Source organism: Peromyscus maniculatus, chromosome 15 (genome assembly GCF_049852395.1).
Source record: "Peromyscus maniculatus bairdii isolate BWxNUB_F1_BW_parent chromosome 15, HU_Pman_BW_mat_3.1, whole genome shotgun sequence".
In the NCBI taxonomy this organism is placed as follows: Eukaryota; Metazoa; Chordata; class Mammalia; order Rodentia; family Cricetidae; genus Peromyscus; species Peromyscus maniculatus.
Genome location: NC_134866.1, coordinates 78,955,256 through 78,969,705, shown reverse-complemented (window position 1 = coordinate 78,969,705; position 14,450 = coordinate 78,955,256). Strand labels below are relative to the sequence as shown.

Genomic DNA, 14,450 nt, shown 5'->3' with positions numbered 1-14,450 from the left:
AGAATATTATTAAGACATAAAAATGAATGAGAAACTGACAGATTAAATGACTTTGGTGAACCCTCATAATTTCATTTGTAGATCTTTCCATTTCTAATTTATAAATACATTTGGGGTTATAAATTATAAATGTACTGCCTCCTGTCAACATTGTATACTTCTATTTGATGATTTCTGTGTCAAACATTATATGGAAATGTTTCCAAGTATTTTCTGTATTAACTGTGAATGAATAGAACAAAATAAATTGCCTGTGATGGAAAAAAAAAAAAAAAAAAGAATGTCTTGCCAGGCGGCGATGGCGCACACCTTTAATCCCAGCACTCAGGAGGCAGTGCCAGGTGGATCTCTGTGAGTTCAAGGCTAGCCTGGGCTACCAAGTGAGTTCCAGGAAAGGCACAAAGCTACGCAGAGAAACCCTGTCTCGGAGAAAAAAAAAAAAAAAAAAAAAAGAATGTCTTTTGTTTGTTTGAGCTTTTTATTTTTCGAAACAGGGTTTCTCTGTCTAGCTCTGGCTGTTCAGAACTTGTTCTGTAGACCAGGCTGGCCTCAAACTCATAGATCTACCTGCTTCTGCCTCCCAATCGCTGGGGTTAAAGGTGTGCACCACCATGCCTGATAATAGGAATGTGCTTTGCTCAGTGTGGGAATGCATGCCTGTAGCATTACAGGATGAGTGAAGCCTCTTAACTACATGCAGAAAGACCCTCTATAAATCAACAACAAAAACCAGTGAGGGGCAGGGGGGAGAGAAAGAGAGAGAGAAATGCTAAGTTTGTATGTGTGTGCACATAATTGTTGAATATCTTTGCATTTTCATTTCTAGACCTGGCAGAAGACCTTTGGGATTTTTGTCTTTAATATGTCCAAAAAATAGTTTGGACTCTGATGAAGTGACTCAAACCCATAGTAAGAAGCGCCTAAAGCCTCATATACCTGTATCACGACGAAATTTGAAAAAGTCTAATCTACTTAATGCAAGTCAGAAAAAAAATGAAGAATCTTCTGATCCGCACCCATCTCCAAGTGTTACTGATACTCAGTCTGATAATACTGGAAGTTCAGCAACTCAGGTATGTGAGAACTGTTGTATTTTATTGTATCAATCTATACCCATACACACACACCCACACACACCTATATCATCTCAACTAGGGAAAATAAATGTAACAATTTATTTTCAGTTGTATGTCAGAAATTATTTTAGTACAACTTCCAATTACCACAGCTAATTTAGTATAAGCTATTGAACTAGCCATAGATGGAATACTTAATTGCCATTCCTTCAACCCAAAGACTCTGCTGACCTAGAGCAGCAAAATGAAGGAGTGTTGGTAGTTTTATTTCTCTTAGGAAAAGTGTCTGGCACATGAAAACTCAAAGAAGCACAGGTGTGGAATGTGTAAGTCACTTCTGTGCATTCTGAAACCATCTAACAGCAAGTACTAGAATGAAAAAAACCCTCTACATAGTGATTTATCTCTGCTAAAATAATATTACCAATTCTCTCACAGTGTTGTGGATTCAACTTGGGGCTTCATGCATTCTAGGAAAATGCTTTACCAGTGAGCATTTGTCCAAAGAACGTCAACAACAGGAAACCCAGTATGTCTTAATAGACCTTTGTGGAATAGTAAAGCACCTACTCTCTCACTCTCGCTCTCTTTCTCAAAATTATCATTTTGAGGTAATTGTACATTTTGCAGGCAGTTGTAAGATATAATACAAAAAATTAAAAAAATCCATCCACCTCTTACCCAGTTTTCCTCAGTGCTAACATTTTGCAAAATGCTGTTCCAACTTTGACATTGATCCAGTCAGGATACAGAACAGCTTCCAAGATCTTTTGGTTGTCCATGTATGTAGACAGGCCTGCTTCCTCCCACTTCCCCTCTTCCTTAACCGTCTGTTCATTAAGTCTTTCACAGTGTGTACATAATATAAGTAGTTGTATTATGTGTATATTAATCTACTTTGTATATTAGTAATTTGTGGTTTTTTCTGTTAGTTTTCCTTCTTTTACTTTGATTAGTTATTCTGCGATGGATTCCTTACATGGCTTGGACTGTCTTGTAGAACTCACTGTTTAGCCCATGGGGGCCCGGAGACTGCTCTTTCTCTCTCTGACTCCAGCAGCTTGTTCCTTTTTGTTGTAAAAGAGGTTTCTGTGGTGTGGATATAGCACAGTGTGTTTTTGTTTGAATGGGGTTTTTAACACTGGCCTGGAACTCAGTATGTACACCAGGCTATCCTTGAACTCAGATCTGCCTGCCTGCTGGGATTAAAGACTCTGTTGGTTTTTTTCCTCACTTCCCTATAGAAGGGCGTCTCACTTAAAAGTTTTAAGTTTTTTACTATTGTGAGCAGAGGTGATGTCAACATTCCTGTATGTCTACATATAAGCATATCTTTATTTTTTAGTGATAAACGTCTAAAATTATCCTCATTGTTGATATGTTTTTGTTGTTTAGTTCTTTTTTTTTTTTTTTGAGACAAAAATCTCAAGAATGAAGCTCAGTCAAGTTCTTAACTAAGTCTTCTTAATGTGGGTATTATAGGCTTGTGCCACCATACGCTGGCTTGTCTGTAATGAGTATATGGCATTCATTATTGGGTTGTACTGCGTAGCAATACTAATTTTATATTAGGCTTCTAGGTTGTCCCTAATTATGCTCCATTTCAAACAACACAGTAATGGCTGTCTTATAAATAGATCATTTTACCTGTTCATCTGTAGACTTAATAGATATTAGTAGAACATTATAGAATACTGGACTATACAGTGAGTTCTACAAATATTTGTTCTATTAGTAGATACAGTTAGAAATGCTGGTCAGAAAGAATGATGAATGATTGTTCTTTTGATAGATTCTACCTGCTCTGTCTCTATAGGGACCATGCCAGTTACTAAATGTTATCAATTGTTACATTATCAATGCACCCTCTGCCCCAACCCCAGCACTCACATTTTTTTTTTTTGAATTGAGATCATGATCTTGTTTTGTAGCCCCAGATGGCCTTTAGCTGCAATCCAAGGGGGACGTGTACCACCATGCCAGTTCATTCTCTTTAGCCTTGATGAGCACATATTAATGTATGAGCTGTAACTTCTGTGTGAAGCATTCATACTGTTTTCTGGGTATTTAGCTTTTTAGAAAAACCTCTCTCTCTCTCTCTCTCTCTCTCTATATATATATATATATATATATATATATATATATATATTCCAGTAGCTTGTTAATTTTTGTTGTAAAAGAGTTTTCTGTGGTGTGGATATATCACAGTGTGTATACATACATACATATATACATACATACATACATATATGTGTGTGTATGTATATACACACACGTATACACACACACATATATATATAAATAAATGTATATATATATTGATTTGTAGAGGTCTTAATATTAAGAGGGTACATTTTGTGATATAGGCTACAGTGTTTTTCTATATGCCATATATGTTTTTATTTTGTTTATTTTTGCTTTTACCATGCAGATATTTTTTAGTTTTGTTTATTTGTTTTTTAATTATTCATTTTTACTTCATGTGCATTCATGTTTTTGCCTGTGTATATGTCTGTGTGAGGGTGTTGGGTCCCCTGGAACTGAGTCACAGATAATTTTAAGATGCCATGTGGGTGTCGGGAACTGAACTCAGATCCTCTAGAGGATCTGCCAGTGCTTTTAACCACTGAGCCAACTCCCTAGCCTTCATGTTTTAGTTTTATGTAGGCAAATTTGTCAAAACCTTTTTGCTTTCTGATTTTTAAATCATTTCAAAAGGTAGCCCTCTCCTCAATTTAGATGAAAATGTTTTGCTATGGCTTGTTACAGTAGGTTTTTGTTGTTTCAATGTTTTTACATTTAATTTTTTTGTGTGTGTATAAGGTGTTAACTTTCCAACACATAGGTGTAGAGTCAGTAATCAATATTTATTGAATACCCCAACATTTCTCATTTTTATAAAATGTTTTTTAATCTTTTGGAGATAGGGTCTCACTATGTACCCTTGACTGTCCTAAAACTCACTCTGTAGCCCAGGCTGGCCTCAAACTCATAGAGATCCACCTGCCTCTGCCTCCCGAGTGCTGAGATTAAAAAGTGTGCACCATAATTTTTAAATAATATTTTAATTCTCACCTCTTCCCCAACTCCCTCTGAGTGACATTCCCAGCATATTCTCTCCCAGTTTCATGTCCTTGTTTTATTTTACCTCATAACTCACTGAGTCCAGTTAATCCTGCCCATATGTGCATGAGTGTGGACCATCTAAAACCCTAACTTATGGAGACTTAAAGAGAGCTCACTCCTCTTTACAGAAGACCTAGTTCAGCCCCCACCACCCGTTAAGATGGCTCACAACAGTCTAATTTCAGTTCTAACTTTGGCGCACATAAGTTCCTGCAGACATACACACATACACAAATTGTTTAAAAAATTAAAACTTGCTGAGTGGTGGTGGCGCGTGCCTTTAATCCCAGCACTTGGGAGGCAGAGGCAGGGGGATCTCTTGAGTTCGAGATCAGCCTGGTCAGTAGAGTGAGTTTCTCCAGGACAGCCAGTGCTACTCAGAGAAACCCTGTCTTAAAAATCCAAATCAGAGCCGGGCGGTGGTGGCGCACGCCTTTAGTCCCAGCACTCGGGAGGCAGAGGCAGGCGGATCTCTGTGAGTTCGAGGCCAGCCTGGACTACCAAGTGAGTCTCAGGAAAGGCGCAAAGCTACACAGAGAAACCCTGTCTCGAAAAACCAAAAAAAAAAGAAAAAGAAAAAAAAAAAATCCAAATCAGTCAATCAGTCTTGATACACATCACACACACACACACACACACACACACACACACACACACACACACACACACACGTGTACACACAGATGAGACTTTCGTTGGTGAGTGTGTGTTCGTGTGGCAGGGTTATATTTTAAAAAGATTTATAAATATGCTAATCTTTGAAATCTGAGCTTCTCTTCTTCTCTAGCAGTTAAATTGTTTTAAGTACAGATTTAACAGTGATTTGTTCTATATATTTAAATTTGTTTTCCTGAGAAGCAGGAGAGGTAATCACGGTGTAATTTACTTAATAATGATGGGTATTAAGAATTTAGCTTGCTTCTATTGTTTTTTTCTCGTGTATCTGTATTTTCCCCTGTATGTGGGCACACGTATGTTAAAGCCCAAGGCTGATCTCTGGCCATCATGCCTGCCTCTATTCAGTGGGTTCTGGGTATCCAAACTATGTTCCTTGTTCCTATGCAGCAAGTGCTCTGACCACTGAGATGCCCCCCCCCCCATTATGCTACAAATGTTACCTTATCATTAACTATTAAAGCCTTTCCCTGCCTTTTTTCCTCCCTTTCTTTGCTAGGGGTTGAGCCCAGGGGCTCATGCCAGCTAGGCAAGTGTGTGCAGACCTAGTCCTCACTAGTAATGCATGAACACTGTATTACATTTTAGTTTTATTCTCTTCCTAGGTTCCTTCTGATCAGCCACCGCCAAAAGAAAAATGTGAAAATGGGCCCAAACGGGCATCTGAAGAGGAGGCAACCACAGTCTCGGAGTTTGTCTTCAACGACATCTTCATTGAAGTTGACGAAACAGAATAAAGCACTCTCCTGGGTCTTTCCTTTTTTTCCTTTTTTCTTTGTATTTTTGTAATAACTTTGAAATATCCAGAGTCAGTGATGTTAAAAAAAGCAGTGTTTAGAAAAACACCACTGCCTGTTTTTATTTAGGTCAATTTTGAATATTTATTGAGCTTAATTTGAAGCTTTTATAATCAGTGGAAAATATTTCATTCTGAAATACCAAGCAATTAAGACTGTTCTCTCTGACAGACATTTTAACTTGTTTACATTCGACTGGCCCTGTGCTGAGCACATCTGGACTTGTGGACTGTGTGGATCCACATCTGTATAAATCATAGTGCTGACATGCTTGGAGCTTGATTGTATTTAACATTAGTGACCTTCTTTTTGTAAAGGTGGTTTTCTTTGTTTTAGTTCTGTGGTTTTGTTTTTGTTTTTGTTTTTTGGGAGGGTGATTAAGGTCTGTTCAATTGCCTGTAAATATATGAAAGTTAGTTGTGAAACTACACTTGGTATGGTAAAGTTAAAACTTTTCTATTATCAGCTATTTGACTGAAAAATGTGTATTTTTCTAATTCATGGTGATGTAACATTAGTTCTAATTGAAGATCTAGTATTTAAACTTGCTATTTATAAAGATGGAACATCAAAGAGATTATTTATTTTTAAATTTTTTATTTAAAAGTATATCCCAATTTAATGATTTTCACTAATCAGATTTGGGTAAGGAAAGCATTAACAAATGATTTGTCTCCTTTTCCACTTTACTTTTAAAGCTATTTTAAATGTCATAATTACAAATGTTTAGGTAGTGTCTATATTTTCAATACTTTTCTCATACTTTAGTATATTGAATTTGTACTGTGATTTTTTTCTTTTGCTTTCCTTATTTCTTCTATTATCTCAGGATTTTCATTGGAAGAAAAAAAATTAAATGTAAGAGACATTGTCATGTAAAACAATCTTACACACACACACACACACACACACACACACACACACACACACTCCTTTAAAAAAGAAAAACAGTGCTAGATTTCCCCCCTGATAAATTCTGCTCACAGGACGTGTAGGCCTTTACCACAGAACGTGATTCTGATGCTAAAGCAGAAAGTAGGGCAGGAGGACTTTGCAAAGCCGTGATTGTCATCGGTATGAACTTAGGTGTTTTTAATTTTGAGACTTAGTGATTCATATAAGTGTCTTATTTCTCTTAACAGAGTTTCCTTGTTTCAAATTAAACTCCTCAAAGAGCAAATTTATTTGATTTTATGGGACAATCTCATAGACTGATACACTAGCTCGGCAGTTAGAATTTTTCCCACAAGGTATTTTTTGAGGCTGTAGACCGAGGGGTCCTGGTGGCTGCTGTGCTGCCCTGCTGGCTCACACAGGTGCTGAGTGGGGGGCAGGGTGGCCTGTGCTTTCCTCAGGCCCTGCACGGTAGGCTATAGTCCCCTCCCCACCCCACCCCCTCTAAGACAGGGTTTCATGACCCAGACTGGCCTTGGACTCTGTAGATGAGGATGCTCTTCACCTTGTGATCCTCAGCCTTCTCTCCCAGGGCTGGGATGGCAGGAGTTCACCACCGTGCCCATTTTGATGTTGTGCTGGAGTAGAACCCACTGCTTCCCACATGCTAGGCACACACTCTACCAACTGAGCTGTCCCAGTCCTGGACTACGGTGGTTCTTGTCTGAAGGTGCTGATGTCTGGATGAAGGAGGTATTTGTCATAGAAGGTATAAAATGTGCCTGAGATTAAAAAAACTGTTGAGTGTATTATGAAATGATCAATACCTCAATTGGAAAAATATTTTCACATCTAGGGAAGTTTCATCTTTGTCTATTGATAAAAGGGTGCCCACTTTTCAAGTTTCTAAGCGAAAGAGGCTAGGACTCAATGAGTCTAGAGTGATGCTAATTCATTGAAACTTACTGTGAGCTTATTTCTTGTTCTGTGGCTTAGAGTAAAATTTATGGTCTAACTCTTTGTTATAAAGGAAGATCTGTAAATTAAATGGAAATTCTCAAAAGAATGCATCTGTTTCATAAGATGTCACAAAATTATGGGGTAATTCACATTGCTATTTCAATGCTTTTTTTTGTAAATTTAAAAAATTTCATATTCTGTAAAGGTTTTTTTCTTAATATTACTTGGGTTAGATCACCGTGACTAAACTATTATTTATCCCTGTATAATATTTATTTTTTTAACATCTGTCTCTTGTTCGTCTGTAATAAACTGATTTTATGGAAGATGTAATTTATTGTATAAAGCATACAAGGGCGTTTGTTGTATAGAGAATCAAGTCCGTCAACAAATAGTCCTGTTGTTACAGCCTCAAAACAGATGTTGGAAAGAGAAACATAATCAGTGTACTTTGTTTGCTTTACGGTGGGAAGATCTGTGGTGGTGTAAGGATGTTGCCAGGAATTTTTTCCATAAATCTTCAAGGATGTGATTAAAGGTCTTTACCTTTTTTTGACTTTTTCCTCCTGATCACTTACATCTTAGCAGGTGGCCAGTCATGGTTTAAAAGTCTAATTGTTGATAATGATTAAGGCATAGATAAAAAAATTAACATCCACTGTTTACCACCATATTATTCTGAATGCAAGTGACCATCTATACTGCCTTGCTTGAAGGAGTTTTTGATAAAAGAAGCAATATCTGTCATTTGTAAATTTTCTTGTTCTAAAGAAAGTTATGTTCTGTAGATAAAAATTATGTAAATAAAAGTTATTTTATACCATTTTGGTTTTGTCCTTTTCAAATAACAAAAGATATAATGTTCAGTTAACTGGTTTCTCTTTTCAATTATTGTCTATACTTCTTTATAAAAATATAGTATTGCCAAGTATGGTGGCTCGAGCTGGTAATCCCAGAACCCACAAGCAGGGGCAGGAGGAGTTTGAGTTTGATAGGTCTATGTAGTGAACCCGTTGCCCCAAAAAAAAAAAAAAAAAAAAAAAAAGGGAAAGAAAGAAAATGAAAATGTACATAGTATAGTTGGAAGGTTTGAGGTTTTTTTTGTTTTTGTTTTTGTTTTTTTGCAAGAATAAATGGTAGGCTTTCCTGTGTATTTGAAGCTTTGTTTACTCTTTTATTTGTTCCTCAATAGATTTTTACATATAATAACTCAGGATCTTTTGCTCCTCCCTCCCTGACACACATGCTTTGTTTTCTCTGTAAGGAGAGAAATTGAAGCTTTAGTCCCAGAGATAATAAAAACCAGGATTTTTGAGGTGTTGATTGGCAAGTATCAGTTGCCCAAAAATTTTTTTGCTGAGAGAATTATCTGTGGGAGTTTTGTTAGTGTGTCCATTTCTTCAGGTTCATAAAAGTTGTCGTGAACTTTGTCCTACCATCAAAGAGATATGTATATAGCTAGACAGTTTTGTCTGTTTACTTTTAGAGACAGTGAAATAGAAATTGTTGAATAGAAATTTTGTGATGATGTAGGCATTAACAATATCATCCAATATCCTACTTATGGGAATTAACATAGATGTGTGTGGTGCTACCTGAGCTAGGGTTTGAGTTCAGCCTGGATGCGTAGCAAGATCCTGTCTGTGCTGATTTTTTTCTTTCCAACTTGATACAAGCCACAGTTGTTTTGGAAGAGAGAACTTCAATTGAGAAAACACTTCCGTAAAATTGGCCTGTAGATGGGTCTTTGGGGGCATTTTCTTGATTAATGATTGCTGGAGGACCCAGCCTACTATGTGTGGTGCCGCCCCAGGCATGTGGTCCTGAGTTACATAAAAAGGCAAGCTGAGCAAGCCAGTGTGCAGTGTTCCTCCTCTGTCTGTGTCAGTTGCTGCCGTGAGTTTCGGCTGACTTCCCTTGGTAATGGACGGTGATCAGGACAGGCAAGCCAACCAGACCAGTGTCTGGAAACACAGCGAGGATAGGAGATTGCCCAGAGATCCCAGCACTCCTGTTGGCAAACTCACAACCACTTGTTGTAACTCTAGCTTTAGGGCATCTATGGTCCTTTCTGACCTCGGGGCAACTGCACTCACATTTTCATACTCGGTTACAGTCACTGATGTATACACACAATTAAAAATAAGTCTTAAAACCCTAATAGTTTAATCCCAAATGTTCAGTCCTACCTACAAACATGTAACATTAAACACACTTGGCAGTTTGCATTTGTATATTTATTCACACACATATTTAAAGAATAAGACATGAATTTGAGAGGGGCTGGGATAGGGGTGGGAACTCATGGGAAGCGTAGGAGGGGCAAGTGATACATATTTTAAATAAAAACGATACATTTTAAAAAAATAATTTTTTTTGGACAGAGTTTTGTGTGGTTCAGACTGGCTTCAAACTCACAATATTAGCCTGGGATAACCTTGAACTTCTGATCCTTGTAGTTTACCTCGAGTGCTGGAGTTACTAGAACATTTTCTTTGTCCTCAGTGCCAGGAATAAATACTTCGTTCAAGTCAGCTGCTCTAGTTCGCTTTGTTCTCTTTCATGTGGCTTGTATGTGGTGCAAATTTTTAGGTTGTTTTCTTCTGCATTGCAAGACCTTGTTTGGGGTCAACTTATAGTCGTATGTGGTAAAGTCACTTTGATTTGACATATGCCCACGTTTCTCTTAGATTCTCGAAGCCTTGTCAATTCTGGGGCTGTAGCGGGGGCTCAGTGGGTTAAGAGAGCACTCACTGAACAAGTATGAGGACCAAGCCGGATGGTGGTGGAGGCAGAGGCAGGTGGACATCTGTGAATTCGAGGTCAGCCTGGTCTAGAGAGTGAGTTCCAGGATAGCCAGAGCTGTTACACAGAGAAACCCTGTCTCAAAAATAAATAAATAGATAAATAAATAAACAAACAAAAAACAAAAACCCAAAAGCAAAACAAGCATGAGGACCTAAATTTGGATCCAGCACCCACATAAAAACTGGGGAAACTGCTTGCCTGTGTTAATGCTAGGGCTGTGCTGGGAAGGATCACAGGCTTTCTAGCTGCAACCCTCTGGCTCCAAGTTCAGTGAAAGACTTGGTCTCAAAGGAATAAGGCAGGAGGGACAGAAGGATACCTGACATTCTCTGGCTTCCATGTGTGCACCTGCACATACATCACACACCATACACACGTCCATACACAAAAAGTGTCACTCCTTCAAAATAAGCACTGTTTCTTCATATAGCAGTCACTTTCATTCCTCCCTCTCGTGTGTGTGTGTGTGTGTGTGTGTGTGTGTGTGTGTGTGTGTGTGTGTGTGTTGATGGAGCTCAGAACCTTTTGCATTCCAAGCAAGCATTATACCACTTAGCTATACTCTTAACCCAACACTACTTCTGCAATGATGTGTCTTCTCCAAAATTCAAACATTTTTTGTTTTGTTTTGTTTTAGACTGTCTCATTCTGTTGCCCATACTGGCCTCTAAATTCCTAGGCTCACAGGAGTCCCCAGAATCAACTGAATAGGTTGCTGAGGGCCCCAGACTCATGCCACCAACCAGGTGAAAATTTCCAGCGCTAGGTTATTTAGAAGCATAGCCTCTCAGAGGGCGATTGAATCACGAGGACTCTGCCCTCATGAGTATAACGGCCTTAAGGATGGGTGTTTTCTCCCTCCCCACTCCTCTGTTTGCTGGGGCTCTGGATGATTCAGCTTCAAGGCATCATCTTAGGAGACTTGGCTCTCTGGAGGCACCATACTTGCTGGGATCTTTGTCTTAGATGTCCTATTTTCCAGACAAATTTCTGTTTGTATAAATTATCTAGTTTCAGGTAACTTTTATTTTGTTGTGATGATTTTTTTTTTTCCGAGACAGTCTCACTAAGTACCCTTCGGCTGCCCTCTAACAGAGATCTGCCAGCCTCTGCCTCTAGAATGCTGGGATCAAAGGTGTGAAACTAGCCACTATGCCCACAAGTGGCTAGTTTCAGACAGCCTCTTAGAGCAGCACAGACAGACTGAGACACTGCCTCTAAGAATACTAAACTGCACCGCTGTGACATAAACCATCTCATATAGCCTTCCTTCAGATTTGGGGGAAAGGATGCACCCGTGCTGGTGTTTCTGCTACCTTATGCAGGGATAAAATGTGGAGTGGTGACAGGTTATTCCTCCTACTCTGAGACTGGGCTCTTCCTTGACGGAATGGTAATTAGCTACGTCTGGAACCCATTCCATTTCCCTCCAATCCCCTCCAGTTTTTGGCAGGATGGGACTCTTCGCTTAGTAAGCTACCGAAACTGGCAAGTCTGTCAGTTGGCTTACCATAGTTTTCTACCGGCCAGGCTTCTTCCATAAAGCTGCCAATTAATGAAGTCCATGGCCCCAAAGAGAGAAAAAGTTAAGACACTTCGTATAGCGTTTTTAACCCTTATGGGTGTGTTGAGGGTCTCTTAATGAAGATCCCAAGACTGGGGTCCACAATCCATCACATTCTAAAAGTGATCAGACGCGTTCTGCAGTGGAGGGGCTAGGGGCGTCTGCACGCGTGTGACAGCAGCTGTGCACCTATGCAAGTCAGTGCAGCCACTGGATTGCAAAGTTCTCTCTACTTAGTCCGGGGCTCCTGGGCTCGCGATGGAACCGGGCCTCGCGGAGCTGCTCTTCTGTTTCTCATTGGCGGGGCCTGGAGGCGTGGCGCGCGGCGCCGACCAATGGGAGGTGGCCTGGGGTGGCACGTGCGCGGGGCCGGCCCGGGAGCTGGTGGGCTGGGACTGGGGCTGCAAGGGCTCAGGCGGAACAGCTGGCCGGAGCTGCACATCTGCCCGGAGAGAAACGACTCCCTACCTCGGCTGCCCTTGCTCTCCTCGCTCTCTCGGTGCTGGCCGCTGCCATGTGGGGCGCCCTGAGGTCAGCTCTGCAGCCCTGCGCTCGGGCCGCGGTCTCCCGGTCGCGCGCCTATCACGGGGACTCTGTGGCCCGACTAGGCACCCAGCCGGACTCCGGCTCCTCCACCTACCAGGTAGGTTGAACGAGCGTTCAGGTGACCTGCTTGCTCTGCTGGCCCTTTGTCGCCAGCATCCGGAGGGTGGGCATGTTTGGATCTCGTCTGTTCTTTCCTCTGCAGCTCAAGGAAGGCATCATTCTGAGATGCGATAGGGTCCTGTGAAGTTTGCAGAAGAAAATCGTTCCGGTGAGATTTTAGAACTGGCATTGGCCTTTTGTGTCACTAAAATCAGGGGTTCTCAAAACCCCACTCAGCATCGTCTCTTGGGCAGCTTGTTGATGCCTGAGCCCGGTTTGGCAACTTGGAAGTCTCCAAGATGGGGTCCTCATGTTTGCATGTAGTATATTCCTTAGGTCTTATAGCAGCCACCCTAGGAACTAGTTTAGCACGGTAGGGCTGGGCCGTGTTCACACGCTTTCTTTAAATAGTTATGTTAACAATAAATACATATCCTTCCATATCTTTAAATAGCTTTTCTTGGACTTGGGAGGCTTCCTCAGGCCAAAGAAGCAACTCATAACTTGTGAAATATCAAAGCTGGAAATTTTTCAATCTGTTCCGTGGCTTCTAAGCCTATACAGGTAACATCCAAGTTGTTCATAGAACCAACAGTTTTTGTCTGGGAAGAAGTTAACTCAGAAACACCGAGTTGTTTGTACCGTATTTTAAGTATTTGGTATGGAAGTGTAGAAATGGAACTCATTTTGGGCAGGGCATTTGAACAAAAAGTCAAGTGGTGCAAGTGGCTTCTAAACCCTGAAAGGCTGAGAGCTTATGAAGTTGAAGTATGGATGAGATGGAGTTAGGTTGGGAGAGACCTGGCAGGTTCAAAGTGAAAGGTGGAGGCTAGACTGAAAACCCAGAGAATGTGGATACCCTTCCCCTTTAAAATTAACATATACTAGGGCTGGAGAGATGGCTTAGTGGTTAAGAGCACTGGCTGCTCTTCCAGAGGACCCAGGTTCAATTCCCAACACCCACATGGCAGCTCACAACTATCTGTAACTCCAGTTCTAGGGAATCTGGCATCCTCCCACAGACGTACATGCAGGCAAAACACCAGTGCACATAAAATAAAAATAAATAAATTAAAAAAAATTAACATATACTAGCTGCCTGTGCAGGCCCCAGTCTTTAATCCCAGCCTTAATCCCACCATTTAGGAGGCAGAAACACGTGGCTCTTTGTGAGTTTAAGTTCAGCTCAGTTTACAAAGCCATTTCCAGGACAGCCAGAGTTACAAAGTGAGACTTCCTCTTCTAAAACAAACAACAACCACAACAAAACAAAACCTATCACTGCCACCACAGAAAAGAATTAGCATATAATGGATTTCACTGTGATATGTGCATACATTACTCTCTTGTTGCCTTGCCACTCTTCTGCTGGTCCCTTTCCTTTTCCCAAGTAGTCTTTCTACTTTCCTGTCATATATATATATTCTAGATTCTGCATATTAGAGAAAATGTGGTATTTGTTCCCTGACTCTAGTTGTTTTACCTAGCACAGTGAGCTCTAGTTCCATCCTTTTTTCTTCTTCTTTCTCTGTGTAGACCAGGCTGGCCTCAAACTCAGAGAGAGATCCGCCTGCCTCTGCCTCCTGAGTGATGGGATAAAAGGTGTGTGCCACCACCGCCTGGCTATAACCATTTTCTCCAACAGTTATTTTACTATTTTTAGGATTATCTTATTTAATTATTGACAGTTTCATTCACAAATACAGTGTATATTTTTGTTTGTTTGTTTATTTGTTTGAGACAAAGTTTTCCTTTGTAGCCCTGGGTGTCCTGGAACTGATTTTGTAGATGAAGCTAGAATTCGATGCTCACCCGTCTCTGCCTCTGGGATTAAAGAAGGGTGCTACCGTGCCTTGCTGGTGTATCTCAGCGTTACCCATTCCCACCTTCCCCTCCCAGTCTCCC

The 14,450-nt window shown here is 40.4% G+C and overlaps 2 protein-coding genes across 6 annotated transcripts in view; both read left to right on the top strand.

The window, feature by feature from the left end:
• Bdp1 (BDP1 general transcription factor IIIB subunit) overlaps positions 1 to 8,351 on the top strand; it is a 100,440-nt gene extending 92,089 nt beyond the window's left edge. For all 5 annotated transcript variants that reach the window (XM_042261693.2, XM_006994411.4, XM_076552123.1 and 2 more), the window contains exons 38-39: positions 827 to 1,073; positions 5,483 to 8,351. In XM_042261693.2, the coding sequence (XP_042117627.1) occupies positions 827 to 1,073; positions 5,483 to 5,614 (379 nt within the window). In that variant the 3' untranslated portion in view covers positions 5,615 to 8,351. The remainder of the gene's footprint in view (positions 1 to 826; positions 1,074 to 5,482) is intronic.
• A 3,915-nt stretch (positions 8,352 to 12,266) lies between these two features.
• Mccc2 (methylcrotonyl-CoA carboxylase subunit 2) overlaps positions 12,267 to 14,450 on the top strand; it is an 81,140-nt gene continuing 78,956 nt past the window's right edge. Inside the window, exon 1 of the mRNA XM_006994412.4 lies at positions 12,267 to 12,543. Coding sequence (XP_006994474.1) covers positions 12,415 to 12,543 — 129 coding nt within the window. The 5' untranslated portion in view covers positions 12,267 to 12,414. The remainder of the gene's footprint in view (positions 12,544 to 14,450) is intronic.